At 39.0% G+C, this 22,848-nt stretch overlaps 1 protein-coding gene across 1 annotated transcript in view; it reads left to right on the top strand.

The window, feature by feature from the left end:
• tenm1 (teneurin transmembrane protein 1) overlaps nt 1-22,848 on the top strand; it is a 166,236-nt gene that overhangs the window by 102,344 nt on the left and 41,044 nt on the right. The window contains exons 18-21 of the mRNA XM_061286297.1: nt 4,287-4,430; nt 7,467-7,719; nt 8,365-8,385; nt 11,343-11,575. Of these exons, the coding sequence (XP_061142281.1) occupies nt 4,287-4,430; nt 7,467-7,719; nt 8,365-8,385; nt 11,343-11,575 (651 nt within the window). The remainder of the gene's footprint in view (nt 1-4,286; nt 4,431-7,466; nt 7,720-8,364; nt 8,386-11,342; nt 11,576-22,848) is intronic.

Genomic DNA, 22,848 nt, shown 5'->3' with positions numbered 1-22,848 from the left:
ATGTGCAATTTCCATATGTAATTGTATATTTTTATCTGACTGTAACCAATGAGATGCAACCTAAACTATGCATCGCCATCTAAGGACAAAAGAGTATCTAGGCGTATTAGTAACATTCGTCAAATAAATTTTAAATACCAAAGTAATAGCAATCTTGCAGTACTCACAGCTATATCAGAGTGTTTTTTTCCACTATTGTGCAGCCCCAATTTAGACAATTCACTTGTGAGACAATAATTCTCAAGAAGAATTTTTATAACTTTATCAAGCTCAGGAAATAGCATCATTTTCTCAAATTCACACTCTTTAACTGTTGAGAAACATTAAGACTGAAAGTATTTGGTAGGCTAATTTCCGCTGTCAGATCATTGTAACTGATTTCAAAAATAGGGCAAAGTGGCCTAAATTACACAACTCATCTTTTGTCAAAACTACAGTACAGGGGGTGGGGCACGTTGCGTTTATCTGAGCCACTGATCACTTGGGAGCAATCCGTGGTCAATCAAACTGGGTGGGCACTCCTACAGAATACAGTCCAGTATCATGCTGCTCCATTTTGTAAAACCATTTTACAAAAATGGCAAGAGAATACATATTGTAAACTGATGGTTTAGAACACCTTTTCAAGATATGTCAGTGGAGATGTACTTTGAGAAGGAAGAATGGAAATATTGTAATCTCAACAAATATACTGTGGAGTAATTCCTAGTTAAAATACCACCTGGCGGATTGAGTCATGTGAATTGGACGGAAGAGAGAATAAAGCAGCCACTTATTCTACTACTGTGTCCAGCCACGCTCTTTGACTTGTGAGTGGACGAGGTGCTTCCGCAAACTTCCCCCTTTCCGAAATAAAATCAATCCTAGTGATCCGTAACACTATAATAAAACAGCCCGACTTCTTATTATTAAACTGTTAAATTGATCACGGAAATTCATCAAATCACTAGCTCCAAGGTTTACACGCTAGTCATTTCGCGTTATACGGTCCTGGTATCATCCATTTGAAATACTACTTAAAAATGTATTTATCACCCAAAAAAATGGGGTCCATGACCAAACTGCGTTAGAAAATTGTGAAGAATCCAAGCGAGTAAAATCGAGATTTAGGTGTATATAGTTCAGACCCTCCTTAAAACACATCTCTCCTATTTTAAACAACATAACTCACCTCTGAAATTACTCTGCTTTATAGAAACTGGCTGTGGGCATTGCACAAATCAAGAACGCAAGACGCATTTCCGGACACAGACTGTAATTTAATAATTTTGTTATTTAGTCCATGGGCACTGTAATCTTTAATGGGTCTTCACTATTTTCTGGCTTGAACAGCTCACATATAACGTGTAGGACCCTTGACATAGGTTCTATAAAGTTTTCTTTTTATATATAAGTTTGCTCTTCTTCAAACTCCCAGATACAAAAGTATCATATTATACCGCTTTGAAACTTTGTTCAGATAAATCAAAAGGTGTTTATCCTTTTCCACTCATATTTCTTAATGTCACCTTTTGTCCTATCAAAATTTCACTCGCTCTACCTACCTCCCTGTCTAAACAAAGATCGCTCCCATCTTTGCCTTTTGAGCATCTCTTCCTCCTGAGTTGATTTTCTTTCTCAGTGGTACGGTCTTCTCCTTATTTTCTCCATTCTTTCTCATCTCATCCCTGGTCCTTCCTTGTCTCATGCTGTCTTCCAGGTTTGTTTGTTTGTTTGTTTGTTTTCATCTGTCTACACTTGTTCACCCCTAAACATTTCCTCCCTAGTCTTTCTTCTGCTTTGCTGGCGTAGCCAACAACACAAACACTGATTGTATGTCTACATACACAGAGTCAGAAAGAAATGGAGCTCATGCTCTGTTTGCTGGGGAGAACACATTCCAGACACTTCAACAGAGGAGATTGAAAGCTTTCACCTGTGACCTATCGTGCTTGTGCATTTGTTTGTAAGGGAGTGTGTATAGGTGTACCACCTGCAGAATATCTGTTGTGATTTTAGGATGTGGAAACACGCAAATTCATCTCTGTGTCGGGCTTTCCAGTTGACCGTGTTTAAGATTTTGGCAGACCGCGTTGCTCCAATTTGGACATTCTGGTGCAGAGATACAGATCCCCTGACGCACCTGAAAATTTGGTTACAGAGTAGACCGTGCTCTGCATAAAAAAGGGATGCATAGTAAATTTTGTGACAGGGCAGGTACATTTTAGCGTGTTTGTGATTTTGGCTGACATCGATACGCTCGGCATGTTTTATTTCAGGCCATTTTCGTACTTAAAAGTAGGCTCAGTAGTAGACCATGTTGATTTTTCTTAGCACAGATGGTCTTACTCAATTTTGGTGTCCAGTATTTAATGAAGGTGCAGGCGGCACTAGCGTGGTACAGTCCCTCTGAATCTTTGTTGAAATTTAATTCATTGAACAAATAGTGATCATCATCTGAATAATGTTTAGACAAAGAAGAATGCAGCACAATTCAGCTTTGTCAAATGGGAATTAGCCACGTAACGTTTTGCAACACGCATGTCATGACTCGACATGACAATATGAGTCCATTGACAGGTGGGATTAGAATCTTCTGTAGTCCAGTGATTGCATTTTGAGACATTTATTTAAAACTGACAGACTTTAGATTCGATTGCAATATTCGTAACCTAGGCTGCTGGGTTAACATAGTAATTGTTTCAGCCACATCTTTATTGATTGGAGCCATTGGACTTACCTTGCATGCTTTTTCGTATTTTCTCTCTTTATGAAGTGAAAGTTGGAGTTGGTACACAATGTGATAGCCCCACTTATGTATTCCACTGACTCAGCGATATTTCTGCTCACTGAGCACCTTAGATCCCTTTGAGAACATGTCAATTCTCATGCATTTGGGTCCACAAAAGTTAGATTAGTCCCTACATTGTTTGACCATGGCAGGTCCTCCTCAACTGTATTTATATCAGCGATATCAAGTTCTCTTTTGTTGCCACTTCATAATTGTGTTCAGTTTTTTTCATGCGTTTGCATTAACTGCAATCATTGCCTGCTGGTTTGAATATAAAGTGTTGTTTTATCTCTTGCACTTGCATAGCAACGCTTAAAGGGTTGGGGGTATTGTAAAGTGACTGTTGTTAATATTAAACATGAAAGGCATTAAGTTTCGTAAGACTTTTTTTTTATTTCACAATATGGTTGCATTTCTGTCATGTGACTCAAAGACTAATTTTCTGTCAAGCTGTTGTGAGAAGCTACACAGTGTAGCAATACAACAGAGAGGCCAGGCACTACATTTTTGGCTTCCCTCATACAAGACTGACTACTTTTGATTACACTGCTTCTTCATACTGATCTTTGCAGACAGACTCACTGATGAGGTTTTGCTGTACAGACCTTTCATCTGGTTCAGCCTAACATACAATATAGGTTTGAGAGAGATTAAATTCTACTTCACTGTTACTGCAGGGATGGAGCCAATGAAATGAAGTAAAGATGTTTCCATATGGGTTGAACTCAGGCATCCGAACCCTGGTCCCTAAAAACTCCATCACTATGCACAGCTTTTGAGAACAATTTGAGCAACATGAAACATCTCATTGAAAAGAGCTAATCATTGTACAGCCTGCTTTTGAAATGTTTGTGAAGACTAACGTTCAACTAAAAACTAAACAAACTAAGATGTATAGCACGTGCAGTCATTTGCACCAAAATAAGACAAATTATATGACACAAGAATCTGCACAAGATGCAAGTGTTCTTGTTCTTGTTTTTGGGGTGTACAAAATGTTCATGTGGATATACAGTCTCTACACAAAAATCTACAAATCAGAACTCTGTGATGTAAAAAATGAGACCAAGGTAGATAATTTCAATACTCGTTTCAATACTCGTTCCACCGTTGATTGGCCTATAATTTATAAAGCAATTGTCACCACCATACTGCACTGTCACTATGAAGTTCTTTTGACGATGCGCAGTGTTGAGTTTGGACCAAACATACTTTTTGGAATTATAGTCAAATATTGTAGTTCCACCTTTGTTTCATCAGACGTAAATGATATAAAGTTGCGCTCTTGCTAAATGACCTAATTGGATTCAGCCCACTGTCAAGTAAACTCAGCTTTATTTCTTAACTTTTGTTAACAATTAATCATTCTCCTTGATAATTCTTGGAAAAAATCCTTAGATAGTTTATGTAAAGAAAATCTACACCAGGTAGAAATTTTCAAGCAGTCAAATTGTACAAGTTGTACTGCAAAACCTAATGGCGTGAATTTAAGACCCCCACTTGTGTATGCTTTCAGTATCAGTCGGCTATGAGTATGAATCGTGTCCTGGAGTGATTCAATGGGAGAGGAGAACAGCTCTCATGCAGGGCTTTGAGATGGTGCCCTCTCACCTCGGAGGTTGGTCCTTGGACAAACATCATTCCCTCAACATTCGTAGCGGTGAGTATGTCCCAAATACATATTGAGTCAAAGTTGAACATTTTGCCTATCGGCCATGAATATGATTGGCCAATACCGATCACATGAATTCAGTTCCATTTGAGTGAATCACCAATCTTTCTTTTATGAGATAATCGGTTGATCTGTTGTTTTTTTTAATTAATTGGTGAGTCAGGTTTAAAAAACATTTGTTTAATTTGCTTTATTATTAAAAAACAAGACATTGCTTCAAATAGACAATGCAGAAATTGCCAAACAATCTGATTCAGGTTCTGATTTAGTGCACATTACAAAAAAAAAGGGGGAAATGTGGCTGATTATTTTCACCAAGAAAAAGCAGCTGGTTGGAAATGTGGCTGATTATTTTCACCAAGAAAAAGCAGCTGGTTGGAAATGTGGCTGATTATTTTCACCATGTATTTATTTATTTATTTATTCATTCATTTATTTATTTATTTATTTATTTATTTATTTATTTATTTATTTATTTATTTATTTATTTATTTATTTATTTATTTATTTATTTATTTATTTATTCATCCATTCATTCATTCATCCATTCATTCATTTATTCATTTGACATCCATTCCAGTTTTTTATCAATCACTGCATTAAAATAAAGTCATCACGTAAGTTGAGGCTTGAGGGTGCGCTTTTTGGTGAAAACAAGACACTCAGTAAGTGTAAGGTTATGTTTCACATTTTCTGTAATTCATCATTTTAAATGTCAGTACAGACAGATAACTTGAATCCATGTTGGTTTTGGTAAATGTCTTTGTGATTGTAAAATCAGTTTATCACCACACTGCACCAGCTTTGGTAGTTAGCAAATGGACTGTGAACATAAATAAATAAATGCAGTGTGCTCACACTATTGTCTGACAATGGAAACACAGTAAAATGCAAATGCAACCAACTGTATAATGAATTTGGCTACATTAAAACACATGAGTAGTAATTAAAAAGAGCACGAGCTGTGTAAAAGTTAAGCTGTGCTTCCGTGTGTGGCAACAGCGGTATACTGGACTGGGCAGTCCGAAAGACATTTCCGGACAGCAAGATCATGGCTATTATTTTTATCACCTGGTACGTATGTTGTATGCTACTTCCGTCATAAAATAGTGACTTGTTAGGTTGTCTGTTATGATCCTGGCAGCATCAGTCATAAAACAGCCTCACTGGCTGAAAGAATAACTAATTGGGATGATTCCTTTATTGTTTTTAAACGATTGACCAAGACTTAATAATAACAATATTTATGAAGTAAAGCGAAAATTATCCATAGATTTCCAAAATGTTGGCAAATATAAATCTGACAAATGCAGTGCGTATTTTGCACTTCTAGTCAACAAAGTGGTTTCTTATTCTTCTTTGAAAATCTATGATGAATAATTTTCAAGTATACTGTATTCTCCACACCATAAGGCGCTTCGGGTTAAATGGCACAGACTCAATTGCGGGGGGCTTTTCTGTACTTCATCCACACAGGCAATAATAGGGTTTAGGTCTGGACTTCCACTGCCCAATTATGGATACACATGAATATTCTTTGAGCATCTTTCTATTTAGAACCTCTACCGTGTATCTGTATCTAGTAGCTATAGCCTAGTAAGCCAAACACGATTTCTTTCTTCATGAAAGCAATAAGAACCCTCAACTGCAGGTTGGACTGGTTTACTTAATTGTTGGTACAGGATTGAGTAGGGATTTCCAGGCTAATATTTAGCAGAGTCCAGCTTCTCATAGTGTTTAGTTTTCCACCACACACAGCACTTTGCATTTAGACTCCAAAAAGTTCCCTTTTGGTGTTTTCTGACAAATGCACCTTTTCTACATGTTTGCAGTGTCTCCAACAAAAATAAATTAGCCTTTCTTTGTCTTGGGGCGTGCACTGCTTATAGTTGTCCTGTGGACACTTTCTGCCACTTGAGCTGCATTTTTCTGTTGTTCTGCACAACGACTATGTGCCTCTGGGCTTCTTCTCAGTCCAATGGTCTCGCTTGCTGTGTAAATTTTGGTGGTAAGTCATGTTTTTGTAGGTTTGCATTTGTATTAGAATTTTTCCATTTTGTGGTATGGAATGAACATTGGCCCATGAGATGTTCAAAGCTTGGGATAATCTAGCCAGGCTATCAACTTTGCCGCAATTTACTTGTCTGCTGACTTCCTCTGTCTTGATGATGCTGGTAATACAAATGTACACCACACATTTCAGTTTTATTGTCGTTTAAAGTGTTGATTATTATATTACTTTGATTATTATTTTACTTTTATTATTTTATTATTATTATTTTACTATTATTTATTTATTATTATTTCACGTGGCTTATTTTCAATAGACTTCATAATTATATGCTACATTGTGTTGGTCTATCACATTAAATCTCAACAAAATCCATTCAAGTTTGTGATCGGAACGTCACAAAATGAGAGGATGTCCAAGTGGAATGAATACCGTTTCAAGGAACTGTACCCCTCTTAAAGCGTGACACATCACTAAAGACTGCAAGTCCTTTACTTAAAAACCGCTAGTTTATTGAATATCAATAAATGAATACAAATTTTACGTGGTATTTGAACATTATAAATGCAACCTATGGAACCTTTTCAAGAGCAATATGCCTACAGGGCACAAAACAAACTACCGGTAGTAATGAAACACTACACTAAACCGTGCACAAAAAGAGGTGAATTAAAGGAACATTAGCACAAGTCAGCTAATCACACACACAGGAACAAAGGAAAAAACAATAAGGGAAACGGCAAAATCAAATTCAACCTTCTCCATAAAACAAAGGTTTATTATATTGTTGTTCATAGCATACGTATAGTGGAGGTTACATCTTGTAGTTATTGTTATGGTTTGGTAGTTCTAAAAACAATTAATATTCATAGTCGTTATGGACTTAGAATCTCTCTCTGTTGGACAGTGCTGAGAACCACCAAGGACTAGCTCACCCTCCTCTTTTTGTGTTCCAAAATCCGGCAAGTGTTAATAGAAGCAGTGATATAATTAACCCATTCCTCTTTTCCCAGGAATCCTCCACAAGGGAAATGGGGAAAACGTCTTCCTCTCCCAGCAGCCGGCGGTTATCGCCACAGTTATGGGGAACGGATTCTATCGGAGCGTCCCCTGCGGGCCAAGTTGCAGCGGTGCAGCCCGTGACCTGATGCTATATGCCCCTGTGGCACTATCCACTGGGCCCGATGGTTCGCTCTATGTTGGAGACTTCAACTTCATCCGCAGGGTGCATCCAGATGGATACACCAGAACCATTTTGGAACTAAAGTGAGTTGGAAGCAGAATTTAAACAGAGTTGCATTCAAATTAATTGCTATCATACGTGTATATGATTGAATGGGTTTCGTTCTCATGAGACTGTGCAATTGTCGTACTTTAGATTTCAGTTTGTCTTCATGCAGAAGCAGCGTGTGTGCATTTCTGACTTTGCACACTCGAATCTACTCGGGCAGAGAGTCTTTACTGTGAAATTCTATTTTTGCGGTGGATTATGACAATATCACACCGTGCTACAGGCACTGCAGTCTCTATTGCTCTATTTTCTCAAGCGCAGTTTCTCCATTCTCACTCTCATTTGTCCTCTAAAGCGTTCTTCTTATGTAACTTAACTCATAGTTGCCGGTGTTATTGCATCTCTTACTAATATTTCTGCTCCAGACTTTTATTGCGACTATATTTAATACTTCACTTTCCTGTGGGAAGAAACAGCAACTGGCTTCCTGCTTGAATTAATATTTGATGAACCAATGCATCAATTTAAATCAACCTTAATTATACTTTATTGGGATAAAACTTACTTACAGTCGATTGTGATTTTTTTGTCAGTTCCCGCTAGAATTGTGAGTTACATTTTTGCCTTCTGCTCATCCTTTTGTCGTCTTTTTTAAATGCTCCTTCATGGATTCTTATCAGGAACCGGGACACCAGACACAGGTGAGAAAGGACAATATTTTTTTTTTGGGCACACACACACAACAGTAAGTTATGTGTTATTGTGAGAAAATGCATTTAATAGCTAATTTAGTTTTGTTGTAATTTGATACACAAACCATCCTCAGTATGAACAATTATATATTTACTTAATACGTATGTTATTATTACACATGCGCCGACAATTGTGCTGCTTTTTGGATGCGGAAGTTTATCCTCTTTCTGATCCTGGTTCAAAGAAAGCCTGCATGGCGCCTGGTTTGGCCATGGAGTCTTTGCTGGCTCTGAGCCTGGATAGTTTGAGCTCTTTACACCAAGTTCACAGAAAATTAGACATCTGGCACAGTGTATGTGTATATATTACATGAACCTTTATGAGCAGCTTGAACTGTGTTGAATTTCTATGGTGTATTAGATGCCAGCCAGCTACATGCAGAGGTTGAGTAACAAAGTTATTGTATCTAATAATACATCAATTGAAAAATGGGCAAAAAGTGCTAATTTACTTCGATGTAAAGATTTGTGTGAATAAGGCAAAACTGTGAAAATAGACATTCTATTCATGGATGATCACATTTGAAAGCAATATTTGGTGTGGATATATGTACATACCAGGCCTTCAAATGATCTGACAGGCGGTTGTCTGCAAATGTCGAACCAAAAAATGTAACGTTGTAAACCCGAATGCCTATGAAGTGTATTCTTCTTGAGGCACTTAAGATAGCCTTTCATCACTCTGGGGGTTTCTTCTTTACTTCCTGCTTCCAGGGCTGCTTTTTACTGTTTGGCGCATATTTCGTTATTATGCTATACTATTGTTCTCCCAAGTCAAATGCATTAATTATTCATCCATATTCCATATTCAGCTCACAAAGCTTTCCTCTTCACATTTTTCTCTGCAAAGTGTCTATCAGCAAGCGGTTTTTTTAAAGCAAGGTGCCCTCAGAGGAGACAATATGGGATGTACTCAGTGTAAAACTAATGTCAGTTTGTTGTCTTCAGAAGGAACACATAAGACGTTCTCTATAAAATAGTCTGAGAGACCTACAGTCAAGATAACCGAGTCAGTTACCTTGGAAAGTTTCTTTTTTTTCTTAAATTACATGTCAATGGAGCCAATTCTGTTATGTTCATTTCCCTTTAATTGGATGCTCTCCTTTTGAGATGAGTTTCTAATTTAGAAATGAGACAGTTAAGTGATTCGTAATCTTCTCTGTCCACGGGCAATGCTTGCTGACACTTTAAGAGGCCCAACAAATATTTAATGCTGCACTGAGCAGTGACACACTTTGAAACTCGGTGAAAAACTCTCCTTGGATCAAGTTTAAATTATGTATGTGCAATTCAGTGCAGAGTTCTGCAAACAGTTTTACGCTTAATGGACTCAAATGACTGACAGCCCCCGGAGTATGCCGCATTATTTTTCTATAAGAGAGGGGTCTTCAATCCTGTTCCTCGAGGGTCGGTTTCCGCTGCGATTTATTTCTCTCTGTTGCCCACACACCTGATCATGTCATCAGCAAGGACCTGCAGAAGCTAAATAACAATTCTGATCATTTGAATGAGGTGTTTGGCAGCAAGGACACATACAAAACATTCAGACTACTAGCCCTCTACGTAGGTCCAGGTTTGAAGACACTTGTCTTACAGAAAAATGCAGCACTGTCCAGGAGCTGTCCGTCATTTGAGTCCATTAATGGATGGTTCAAATTAATATCAACATGGGATTTTTCCCCTTTCAGTGTTTTGATTAGATCAGGGGTAGTCACTTCATATTTAAAGTGGCCGACTGCGCAGTCTTATGATATACCAGCAATATCTATGAAAACAAAAGCTAAATTGTCCATGTGAAATTCGTTCAGTGATACGGCTAAGTCCAGATCTGGTTTGGCTATTGAGGATTATGCCAGGTGCAAAGAAAGGGAAAAAAAGCTGTCTCTCAACATTGTTGTGACTGATTGGGGCGGCGTGGCTCCGTGGTAGACTGTTTGCCTCTCAACTCTAAGGTTGTGGGATCGATCCTCAACCTTGGTGACCATGTTGAAATGGCCTTGAGCAACACTGAACCCCAATTTGCTCCCAGTGTGAACCTGGCAGCACCTTGCATGACAGAAGCCTCCCATTAGTATGTGTGAATGGGTGAATGTGAGGCATTGTAAAGCGCTCTGGGCACCATGTGGTGTAGATAATAGCGCTATATAAGTGCAGTCCATTTAGCATTATCCCATGGTGTTTAAAGCAGGCTATTGAATTAAATTTGTAAAGATACCACATGAGAAACTGCAATGCATGCTAAGGGCCAAGCAAGCATCCCAAACTCAACTTTGCCTATATTATAAGTATGTATTAAAAAATAATAATAATTACATAATAAGAAGCTTATTGTGTTGTTTCAATAAATTGCTGCGTGTATAGCTATGGTATGTAGCCTATATTTGTAATTTCGAAATACAACATTTAAACAAAGTTAGTATAAGCAGTCGCTAAAATCTTTACATTTTAAGAATTATAACAAATAATTGTGTCCACCAACTCATATTAGCCATCCCTAGTCGAAACTCCCAAATATATAAATATATGTGTATGTATGGATGTATAATGATGCGGTGATAATTTTCAACAGCCAATATGGGCTGTACATGAACCTGTAGAATTTACAGTTTCATACAGTATTGACATGCCAATTTGACTTTGCCCTCTCCCCTCCACCATGCAGAAATTTAGAATGGTGCTAACATTAGAACCACTGTCATCCTTCGCTAAGTCTCTTTTTAAAAAAAAAATTGTTGCTTGTGAAATTAAAATATTCAAATGTATTACAAACGTGGCACTTTCAAATGTTTGCTGCTTTAAAACTACATGACTAAATCAACATTTACTCAGACAATGAGTAATTGAATGTACTCAATAAAAGTGTTGCATTTTTATAACTTTGCTCTCCGCTGACCTCTCCTCAATAGCACCAGCCCGGCCCATAAATACTACTTAGCCATGGACCCAATGGGAGAAGTTCTTTATGTGTCGGACACCAGCAGTCGTAGAGTGTACAGGGTGAGGAACCTCGGTCAGCCAAAAGATCCATCACGCAACTTGGAGGTGGTAGCTGGGACTGGGGAGCAGTGTTTGCCTTTTGACCAGACCCACTGTGGAGAGGGCAGGAAGGCCACCGAAGCTGCACTCAATAACCCTCGAGGTAAGACCCTGTCACTGAAAACGTTTTTTACTAATTGACTGGTTATTCTTGTTGCACTGCGTAGACAAATATACGTCAAGGTTAAAGGTGAACAATGCAACAGCGCAATCTATTTTCAGCATTTAACTATTTTCTGAGGAACTGCATCAGCAATCTAGATCTTTCAATAGCATCTTGGTCAGTGAAGCTGACTGGAAGCTACCGGAACTGGAGTACACACAATTCAGTTTTTTAAGTTTAGCAAGTTTGTTTTGTGTTCTAGCATGACTGTGAAAACAATGTCCATTAAGGCATGGTTGTATCAGTTTAGTGCGGAAGCACTATGTTACCCATAAAGAGTCATGACCTCCATCCATCCAACCATCCATTATCTATACTACTCGGGAAGCTGGAATTTATCCGAACAATGACTAAAGGAGGAATGGACCCTCAATAATGGCCATCACGTAATCACAGTGCACATACTGTATAGAGAACAACTCTTCACAACCGAATGCTGATATTATCTAAGATGATTAGTGTAGCAGTCAAGGATAAAGATAGCTTGTATTTTATGAATTGTAGTGTGATTTGTAATAAACAATGTTTAGATGTGCTGTAATTCTCTCAACTCTAAACATTACACAAGTATTCATGTTATGTTATGCTGGTTATGTGTTGACGACAACACAATATCGTTTGTAGAAGTTGTTATCTTCATTGTTTGTTCAATGGCACTTTGAATGGATGCTCTCATGCATATAGTATACTGCATTACTGGTTTAAAAATCATCCTGTGTGCTGGCAAAAACATCTCCATCTCCAGCAGTTGGGTGCACATCATTCACATAACATCAAGAGTAGCACTGAGAGGACTATTTTAATTATAAGAATAATTTCTCTCAGTAGAGGGCTAAATACCTTTCATTGATGGTTCAATACCATTCTGAAAAGAAAAATAGCATCTGGAAAAAAAATAGCAATTATATTCCATGTCCTGGGTGTCAGTTACTTGTTATGTTGATTTTTTTACAGAAATATGTATGTATTGGCTTTGGAAAAGTCAAAAGTCGGCATCTCATGAAGAAACATTCTCCTGCGCAGTGTCTAATGCGATTTTTTTTTAATTATTATTATTTTGACGATAGCTGTGTTCATATTGACTGCCAGCATGACAGCATGGCAATGTAGTCTGACAATGAATTCCCCCAAAATTTAACATCATAGCACGATTAGGGCACAATTACACACATTACATGTGCGAGGCAGCCAGGTACCTAAAAGGTAGTGTGCCATGGTATTTTGGCCATTTTTTGAATTATTTTAAATTTTAAACTCATTCTATCAAAGTATTAATGATGGGGGGAGGACAGTCCTATAAAGACCCAAAGGCTCAAGAACAGCGCTAAAGTTCAGCCCACAAGATACTACAGATGCCTGTAGCCCACCACATTCTAATGGGGGTTTCTCATGTTGCTCGTATTTTTTTTTCAAGGCTTTCTGGCAGAGCATACGAGGTCCAATTGCCACTGAATGAATATTTGATCATCCATGAATTCATTTTTCTTCTATTTTTTATCAGCAACTAATTCACAATTTCATATATCATATACAATAAAGATTGTAACTCTAAATTTCAAAACTGTCACTCACTCTCTCTTTCTCTCTCTTTCTCTCTCTCTCCTCTCTCTCTCTCTCTCTTGCGCTGTTTAATTCAAATAAATGGCATAGCTTTGTTGTTGCATTGCATAAATAATTAAGCTTCTGGTCCCATTACAAACCACCTCCAATTTTTTATATGCCTTAATACGGATTATCAGGTTTATTTGTGTGCATTTCGTGTTACACAAGTTTCTCATTCACGCAGTGACTGCAATAGAAATTTTTCTTTTTAGATTAAAACTCTGACCGGTCATTCAAGGCAATCACAGCCTGTCCCTTTTGCACATGCTATTGTTGTCTCACAACTGGCTTTTTATTCCCCTGGTGCCCTGGAACAGGGGCTGCCATGGCCGTGGGATTAGTGTAAACATAACCTAAACAAAGGACAGGAAGTTGCCGAAACATATTAAACAAGTAAACAAACTCACCTCTTTCTTACTAAAAGGAAGTATTTTTCAATAATTTACCAAGTGAAGAAATTATGAACATTCACCAAAGAAAAAAGGACAACAGCCGAGGACATCTAGCATTCTGTGTTATGTTTTCTTTCTTGTAGTCAGAATTTTTATTACAAGGAAAGGGTTTTTTTGTGAAAAGCCCACATTTTGTTCTGTAACCTTGTTCACTCATGTAATTAACAGGCTGTTATTTTCTGTGGACTATTCAATGAACTAATGTGAGTCCAGCCCAACACTCGGGATATTATATTACTTACATGGTAGCGCATTAGAACATTTAAAGGTTGCCAAAAGGTGGTGCCAGTGTTTGGATATTGGGGCTGCACTGTCTAGTGAGCAGTCTTTATATTCTGTAAATAAATTCAGATAGAGTTCATTCTTAAATTTAAAAAGTTCTGCTTGACTTTGTTGTTGTTAAATTCGTGACATTTGACTGGAAGCAAGGTCTTGTGTTGGGATAAAGAAAAAAATATCTGGAATATAAAATATAAAATAGCACGTTACCTCTTTTTTCTGTTCAGGCTACCTGATCCAATGAGATAACCTTTATTCGTCCCTCAATAGGGAAATTGCAAAACATAGTGCTTATATTGCATAAAATAAGCCCATAGTGTTTTGCTTGAGAAGACAAAATGACTTCTTTGAGTGCTCGACTTCTGAACATAAAGTGCTTTTGTTTCCTCATTTCGCCTCAGGCTAGAGCAACTTTTGCAGGCCAGGATTGACAAATCGGGGAAACACGATCACAATAAGGTCATTTTCCCGTGACAATCAGAAGAGAGGAGACCCTAATTTGGTCTGCTGGGACTGTAATGTTTAAGAAAGTATACGTATGTTCCCAAGAAGAAATAATCGCTGTCCTCATTCACGCCCACACACTCAGCCACCTTTTGGCTTAACATATGGCAGTGGAGCTAGAGGCACGGCCCTGTCAGCCATCAACCTGCTGTGCTAGTCGCTCTCAGCTGGTGCAGACAGCCAGTTTATGTATTGCACAATAAACAAAGTTGCCTGTGCTTCAAATGTCACAGGATTGCAATATGGTGTAGCTTATATTATGGAGCAAGGTCTATGAGTTTCGAGAACATGATGTGCAGACAAAAGATTGGAGCAGAGCTATAATTTGACTGCTGATCTGAAAACTATTATGCCTTTATATTTGCTTGCTGCAGAACATTCGGTTTTCATTCCTGTATGCAGCAATAGAAAATTGCGTCCCTCCCTTTCCCTCATGCTCAGGTATTTTATACTCTTTGACTCGTTGCGCTTCACAGAGTTTTGTGTGGTCATAGCGCTCTGACTAACCAGCTTAGAAAGGCTCTGGAGGTTTCTGCCCGAAGCCTCCCAGTACCTACTCATCCATCTGCCACAGCCCACGCTCACGCTACTCCTCTTTCCTTCAGCTTTGAACCAATGGTAATAAGTTAGACTTCACAGAGAAATATCTGTCTGTTTAATTTTTTTCCAAGATGGTTCTCTGTGATTCTCTGGCATTGATCTTGTCTTGTGCCCCCTGGTGTCTCCAAATGAACACCTTCCTCTCTCTTTACGCTCTGTCAAAAGTTTTCTATGCACCATCAGTGGATCATCCGTGTGTTGACATACCCGCAGTAGGATTGCTGTGGCACGTGTGACAACATTGCAAACAGTTGTTACAGTAATCCATAATTTAGATTTGGCCAACCCACTGCAACCCGATTGAGCACGCTACTGCTGTGCAAGATTATATTATAAAATGCACAGATTAGATGGCCTTCAAACACTCACTTATGAATACAAGATCTGGAGCATTGTTTAGAGTTGGCTCCACATGTGCCTCTGCTGTCAATTAGCACGCCAAATAAAAGGCCTCGCTCCATTTAAAATGGATCCCTCTGTCTTACATGAAAGAGACAAATTCCCTTGAGATCCAACAGCCGTGGTCCACATCTATGCACTCTTTCGGTTTACAACACAAGAGGGTGATACTTTTGTAGTGAATAAGAGCTGTGTGCCTGTAAAATTAAACATATCTGTCTTTAATATGCAGACCGTGAGAGATCCTCAGGTGTGCCGCGGGGACTTACCGAGTTTTACTTGCTCCAAAAATTCTTTATTGCAAAAAAAAAAAATTTTTTAACTGCCGTAGGATCCTGTGAATCACACTTACGTATCTATTATTAGCCGCCCCAAAATCTTTTTTTTTCTCTGTACTTCTGTATTATATTGTCCCCCCGATTTTATGGTATGTTTTATTTTTCTTATTGTTATTGTATTATTAAATAGTATGTAGAATATATTGAGGACGATGTTGCTGGCACCAGTCCTGGGCGTCCCCACCTACTGCCCGAAGTCAGCTGGGATAGGCTCCAGCACGCCTGCGACCCTCGTGAGGAAAAACGGTTCAGAAAATCGATAGGCAGACGGATGCATGGATGGTGTCACGTGTGAAGCCGCATATGGACCCAGAAGCAGACTTTGTATATCTAAAATCTACCTCATATTCCGACCCATCCTGTGAGTGGAGTTTAAATGCGAAGGCAATTGATGCTACAGTGGTGTGGCGTTTTTTGTTCTTGACTCAATAAATGTTGACTCAATAAAAAGTTGACAAACACCCACGTAGTCGAATTTAAACCCCCAAAAAAACAATTGGTGCAATATTTTTTATTTGATATTTTACTGTATTAGTTTTAACGTTTTAATGTTCCCAACATGTTGGGAAAGGGCACTCTCTATTCCAGCAAGTGTGTGAGTGTGTGTCGGTGCACATGTGCATCTGCATAGTAGTGCAAAAGCTGTCACCCCTACTGACCCACAGGGGGCACACTAATGTTCTTTCTTATCAGTGGCTAACATGCTGCTGCCTCATTCTCCCTCTTGCACGTTGACCCCTTTCTCCTCTGTTGCAGTCTTTTTGTCTTCATTGTCTGCATCTTGGTTTTCTTTAAACAGACAAACATGCACAGTGGGCCTCATCACCAGAGTAAACATATTCAGTATGAACGGAAGAAATGCCAGTTGTTTTCACCATGTTTCAAAGAGAGGGAATTTAATGAAACAAAAAGGAAATACAATAACTACAAGAATGCTTCAGAGGGCAAACATTTTGTCAGCCACCAACCTCAGACCATAAGATCGAAGTTCAGCGCCTACCTTGTCTGAGGGTTGAGCTACTGTACAGTGAGCAGCTTAGCTGAATAAATAACCCCACACGCTGAATAGTCCCAATCAGGATCAAACATTTGGTGCATCTTGCAAGTGTGTGCATCACTATCAAAACGACAGGCTGCCAGTACACAGGAGCCGATGTGTGCAATTGGGAATATTCATCAAGGTTTCTCTCTGCAAAGGCAACACAAATTGTTCCAGCCCTACATTTTCTAAATCAGTCTTTTCTCAAAATGTATTTGTGGGTCACTGCAGAAAGGCTACGACCTCCCCTCTGGCTATGTTGACGCTATAGCACAGTGGTCACCAAACTACGGCCCGCGGGCCGGATACAGCCCACGGGACCGTTTAATCCGGCCCGCCAACCCTGAACAAATTGTATTATTAAACGTTTTTTTTGGTCATTTTGCCTGCAATGACTGCGTTTCCCCAGTAGATGGGGAAGCGCTCGCCTGCGCATTTACTACCGGAAGCCGTGTCAGAAAGCTCGGTGCACACCCACAAGTGCGTGTACGTACATGGCGCACTCGCGCTCTATTTGTATCAGTCCCGGATTTAGAGCGTGGGCTGTGACGACAGCATTCTTGTAATTTGCGCGCTGAGCTTTCAGATGCAGTTTTGCGCTAAAGCCACCCACAAACCTTCCCCTGGAATCCTTCCATTAAAATGAGTCGCCCAAGGAAAAGCAAGGTGGACACAGTGCCGAGCGTTTAAAAGAGAGTGGCCAATTTGGCTCGACGTACGCGACGTGACGTTCAGCCACATGAACGTCAACATCAACCCGTCACAGATCGAGGTAAACGGACCAACACCTCGGATCTCGCCTAAGAATTGCCACAACAAATTTTACTCCAGACTATGACGCACTAGCAAACTTGAACAAAAAAGACAGCGGTGTCTACAAGCCTACTGGAACCTACAAAAGGATTATAAGGAAGGAACGCAAGAACTTTAAGAGACTGCTCATATGTGTCAGAGAGATTCTGCTCTGACAACTGAGCTGAACTTTTATCTGTTAAGATTGTCCATGGCACAACAGAAAGTTAATGTTCCATGGCTTTTTTTTCTATGAAGAACCCAGAGAGAGTTATTTAGTTATTATTTATTTCCTGTTTTTTCTGTGAAGAACTCAGAGAGGGTTATTTAGTTATTATTTATTTCATTAATAGTGTTATTATTTGTTTCCTGACTTTTTTTCTGTAAAGAACCTGGAAAGGGTTATTAAATAACCGTTATTTGGTTATGTGTGGCTTTCTGGAAAACAATAAATTTTTTAAGCTCCCCTACGATCGTCACCCTTTTTCTGTTACAAACTGACACCGGCCCCCCATCAGAGCTATAGCAGCTACTCGCTATTATAATGTGCTAATGCTTATACTATTGTTATTCTACAACAGGCTCTCTTAGGGTATAGTGCGTTGATTGTCTCACACGCCAGATAAAGATAGAGAGAGTGGGTGAGTGGATTCGATTAATAGAGTGAAAGGGAAGAAAAAGGGGAGACTAAATGCAATCAAGAATCAAAATCTATGGTGAATGAAAAAAACTGAATGAAGTAGAGAGGGAGAGAGAACATTTCATCTGCATAAGAAATTTGCCCTGTGGCAGCCTTTATTGGGACAACTGGCATCATTGTTCCTTGCAAAGCAAGTGCATCTCATCAACCTAGCTTTTGGGGGGGGGGGGGGTGTAAGCTTGTGCGCAGTTTTTAACAACCTCCTCTTGCATTTCATTTCACATTGACCGAGCTTTTGCCATTGCCCCCAGACATTCTTGCATTAATGATGCATTCATGAATTAATCACACAGTGAAGGAAAACAGCTGCATACCTTTTGATAATAATGACACCATTAGGTCATACTAGTTATATACTGCAGTATTGTTTTCCCTTGATTTTTATTTTTTAAAAAGACTGTTTGTGCGACAGACATGTAATGCTGAGCAGTCACAACAGGAAGTATTGCCCACTACATGTTTCTTAGAAAACATATGCAAAGAAGAAGAATTTGCCAGTGACAAAAACAGAGGGCCAATCAAAGAGCACCCACTGCACACAGATCCATTGAGGACCTGCCAAGCCAGTGTGCAGCTTATGCATGACAGGAAAAAGATGTGGTTCATATTGTGTTTGTATATTTATTGCAGAATTTCTCAGCCGGAGAGTTTGCAATGGCTGATGTGAGCGTTTCTGACAGAGGTGGAAAAATATTAAAGTGAACCGCTCACAAAAACACACACACTCACACACACACACACATTCAGTGTACTCCTTTTAAGTGTAGTGCATTGTGATCCCAGAGTTTCTGTAAATAATCCATGCATTCTAACTTTGGAGGACATGTTCTCACTGGGAATTCCCAGACGACCTTGAGCACTGAAAGTGACGTTAGTCGAACGAGAGTCAAGTATAGGTCCTTCATTCCATCGTACAGGTCATGAGTGAGTGAATTTAAATAGTTTCCACGCAATGAACAGCTCAACCTGAAGTATTAAAAAGCTGCTTGCTAACCGACAGCTACTTTGTAGCTGCAGTAAGGCGGTGGTGAGAGATTACCAAAGCACACTGTGTGTCTAATCAAGCCCAGTGTCAATAAGAGATGGCTGTAGGCCAGGAGCCAAGTCGGTTGCATCGAAGGTGTTAGGTCAGTGCTACTCTGTGTGCTTCCCCTTTTTGTGATGGACAGTCTCCGGCTTTTTAGTCCCTGGACTCAACTCCACTCCCTTTCCTGAATGGACACAGAGTTAGTTAGGGTAGTCTTGTTAAAGGGATGTCACTTTGACAATGTCAGCATGATCATGGAGAATGTGACACATGTGTCTCTTTAACTATTTGAAATGGCCAATGCTGGCAGCTGGCCTATCAACCTCCACTGGGAGCCTGGCAAACTGACAGGAGGAGGGGAGCTTTGCCAATGTGGTGGGAAATAAATTGCATTTTCTCGAGGTAGGTGCCCAACATAGCCGCACACGCTGACACAAACACACGCTCGCACACACACGCAGAGTACGCGGGTGATGCTGCGATCAAGGCGATAGTGAGCTTGTGCCTGTGTGGGTCGAAAGCTATCTTGATTCTTTAAACAGACTGACAGAACGATGAATAAAGAGCGTTATGGTGGCAGACAAGGTTTACTTGAAAGTCCAATTTCACCTGTGTGTATTGGGGCGGAGGGTAGTAGATGTAACTTTGTATTGAGGTCAAATGTGGTGACAGGAATGGTTCAAGAGAGACAGTAAATGTCACTTGGGCGCCATTATCACTTTTAGAACCGAGATGCTTTCTCTAAAGGAGCACCTTCACTGTCAAAATGTGGACACAAAGTCTTAAATGGTTGCAAAGAAAGATTTTCTAGTTGCCTCTGACTCTCAGTAGAAACTTTTTGCCCAAAAAAAAAAAAAAATTCAGCCGGCATTTTTATCCCACCGTTTTAAGTTATGAAAACATTTGTTTCCCCACTCTGCTAATATCCTCTCCTCTACCATTGTAGAGCATCTCTTGTTGTGATGGTGTGTTTGGTAAAGAGCCTCTATTGTGAGACCTCCCTGTGTTTGTTTGATGTTCCAAACAGTGTGAAATAATCTGCAGACACTGCACTGATCCAACCCCCTCAGCTTTTTGTGGAGCGTTCTATAGTCCAGAGCATTTCAATTGCTTTTATAATTGAGTTTGTCTGCTGCGTTTGTGATTGCTGAATCTCTTTTTTATTATTATGAAAGAAGAGAATTACCACCAAGGCGTATGTTTCACTCACCAACCACGTTTACGTACGTGCAAAACATTGCAACCATTTCAAAGCCCCCTCATTTTGTGGAGTTGCTATACATTTATATGGAGTAATTACTCATTAGAAAATGGCAGATTTCAATAATTAATTCATGCAGGCTAATACATTGACAAACTTATAGACGGGGATAATTAGATAAGCTACAATGTTTGATTCAGGCTTAATTACACAGTCGGTGTCTGTTCTGAAAAAGCTTTGATGAATAGTTAATGAGATGTCGCATGAATTATGATTGCGCTCCAAAGATAAACAGCCACCCATGTGGTGAACTTGTATTGAAAAAATTGACTCGGAAAATTATTTACTGTGGTGTGTTTTATGAAGATGGAAGTAATTGTCCATTGTACTGTAATCACACCTTTACATACAGCCACACAGATGAGTTTGGTGTATCGCTTCACTTTACATCTTTAAAGTCCACACTTTAAAGTAGTCGGTGAAAGTAACTTTGGTTGTTCTGCTACAGCGCAGCAGTATGTGCACATAAGAACTGATGTAACTAAGAATATGCTATAATAAAACATTAATGAATATCTAATCTCCATCAAGCCAATCATTCATGTTATGATAATGTAAGAAAATAACTGTTCATAAAAATGTTTAGCAACTTTATCTGATTTTTGATTCACTGCGTCTTGCAACAAAGGCAAAATTGAGCGCACTATTTGGCTGCCACCAGGAGAAGCACTTCTGAATCACTCTCAACTCGTTTGTGATCTCAAGAACAACAATGCAATGACAATCAAAAATCAAACAAGATGCAGGTTTGAAAGTACAGAGAAACTATTGTTCGAAGAAAATAAGGTAGTGCAGGTGGTGCTGTCCATCTGTCAACGTACACTTGTCAGTCACACTTTGTACAAATTAAGGCTTTGTGGGTCATAATCAACAGCTAACATCATTTGGATGCTGTAATAATATTTCAAGCCATGTAATTAACACCCACCGAGAAGAGGAATATGGCAAGGCGGGCAGAATGACGGACGATTGCGGTAGCAGCACGGTACTGTGAAATTATCGCGCACCTGCTGTTTCACAATGTTGTGAAATATCGCAATTGCAAAAAAAAGAAAAAATGTAGTAGCTGCAATTATGGGCCATTTAGATGTTGTATTTGCCATGTTCTGTTCTGTTGGTGCTGTCCTGTAATGATGATCTGAAACTCAATTTTTAGGGATTTAAAAGAGCAGACAAATTTTTATAGGGATGGGCAACTTAGATATTGGACGGAAACACAATTGTTCATAACAAAAATGCCATTTTAAATATGTTGATGCATATGTCTGTATTTTCTGACCATTCAAAACACTATCAGTAAACTAATTTACTGATAGGGCCATTAATAATTATTGTTATTTTTGTGAAGTGAGGACGAAACTATGGACATGTCATTGACAGTGTAAGAAACAAACCTATCCAGGAGCAAGGTTCCATATTATAAGTTTTATATTGTTTGTCTTGAACTCATCGTCACATCATCAATAACCATCATTCATTTTATCTCATTCATATCTTTGTCCTTCAAGCTGTGAGTCAACAGCGTGAACTAATCTTGCAACATTCAGCTCATTATCTGTATATACAGTAATACTTATCAAACCTGTGATTTGACATTGATTCATCTGACTTGTAAACGAATGTGTGCAATACTGGTTGAACAATAAACACTGTCCTAGGCCATCCAATACAATTCATGCAAATCCCAGGTACAAACACGACAAAATCTTCATTGGTTGTAAATACATTTTATTAGTTGTTAATGGTTTTGTAGAGCTTGAGGGTGCATGTAAGCCAGATGGATAAAATGTCATGTTTAAATGTATATCTCCTTTATTATAATATCCTTTAGATAGATCTTCTTTGTGATTGTGTTGCACACAGGTCGTTGTTTTATCAGGTGATAGTCTGACAAAGGATGTTTAGAATTGCTCTTCCAGGGCGTCTGCTGTTTTTCGATCAAAATGCAAGAGTTCAAAGAAGACAGAAAACATCACTGGTGACATTGTTAACCTCGCTGTTGTCAAAGCACACTCAGTATTCACGACACACACACACCTCATTTTGATTTTACTATATGCTAAAACAGGCTATGAACTATCATTGCATTGTAAAATGTCTAATGTAGAACATATTTTATAATTACTGTAGGCATTTTCCCATCATTTCATTTTTCACCATCCACACTTTCACTCAGTTTCCCCAGTAATCTCCAGTGGCTCACTCTCGGCAAATAGCTGT

The sequence above is a fragment of the Syngnathus typhle genome, linkage group LG1 (assembly GCF_033458585.1).
Source record: "Syngnathus typhle isolate RoL2023-S1 ecotype Sweden linkage group LG1, RoL_Styp_1.0, whole genome shotgun sequence".
Lineage (NCBI taxonomy): Eukaryota > Metazoa > Chordata > Actinopteri > Syngnathiformes > Syngnathidae > Syngnathus > Syngnathus typhle.
This window is presented reverse-complemented; position numbering and strand designations above follow the sequence as displayed.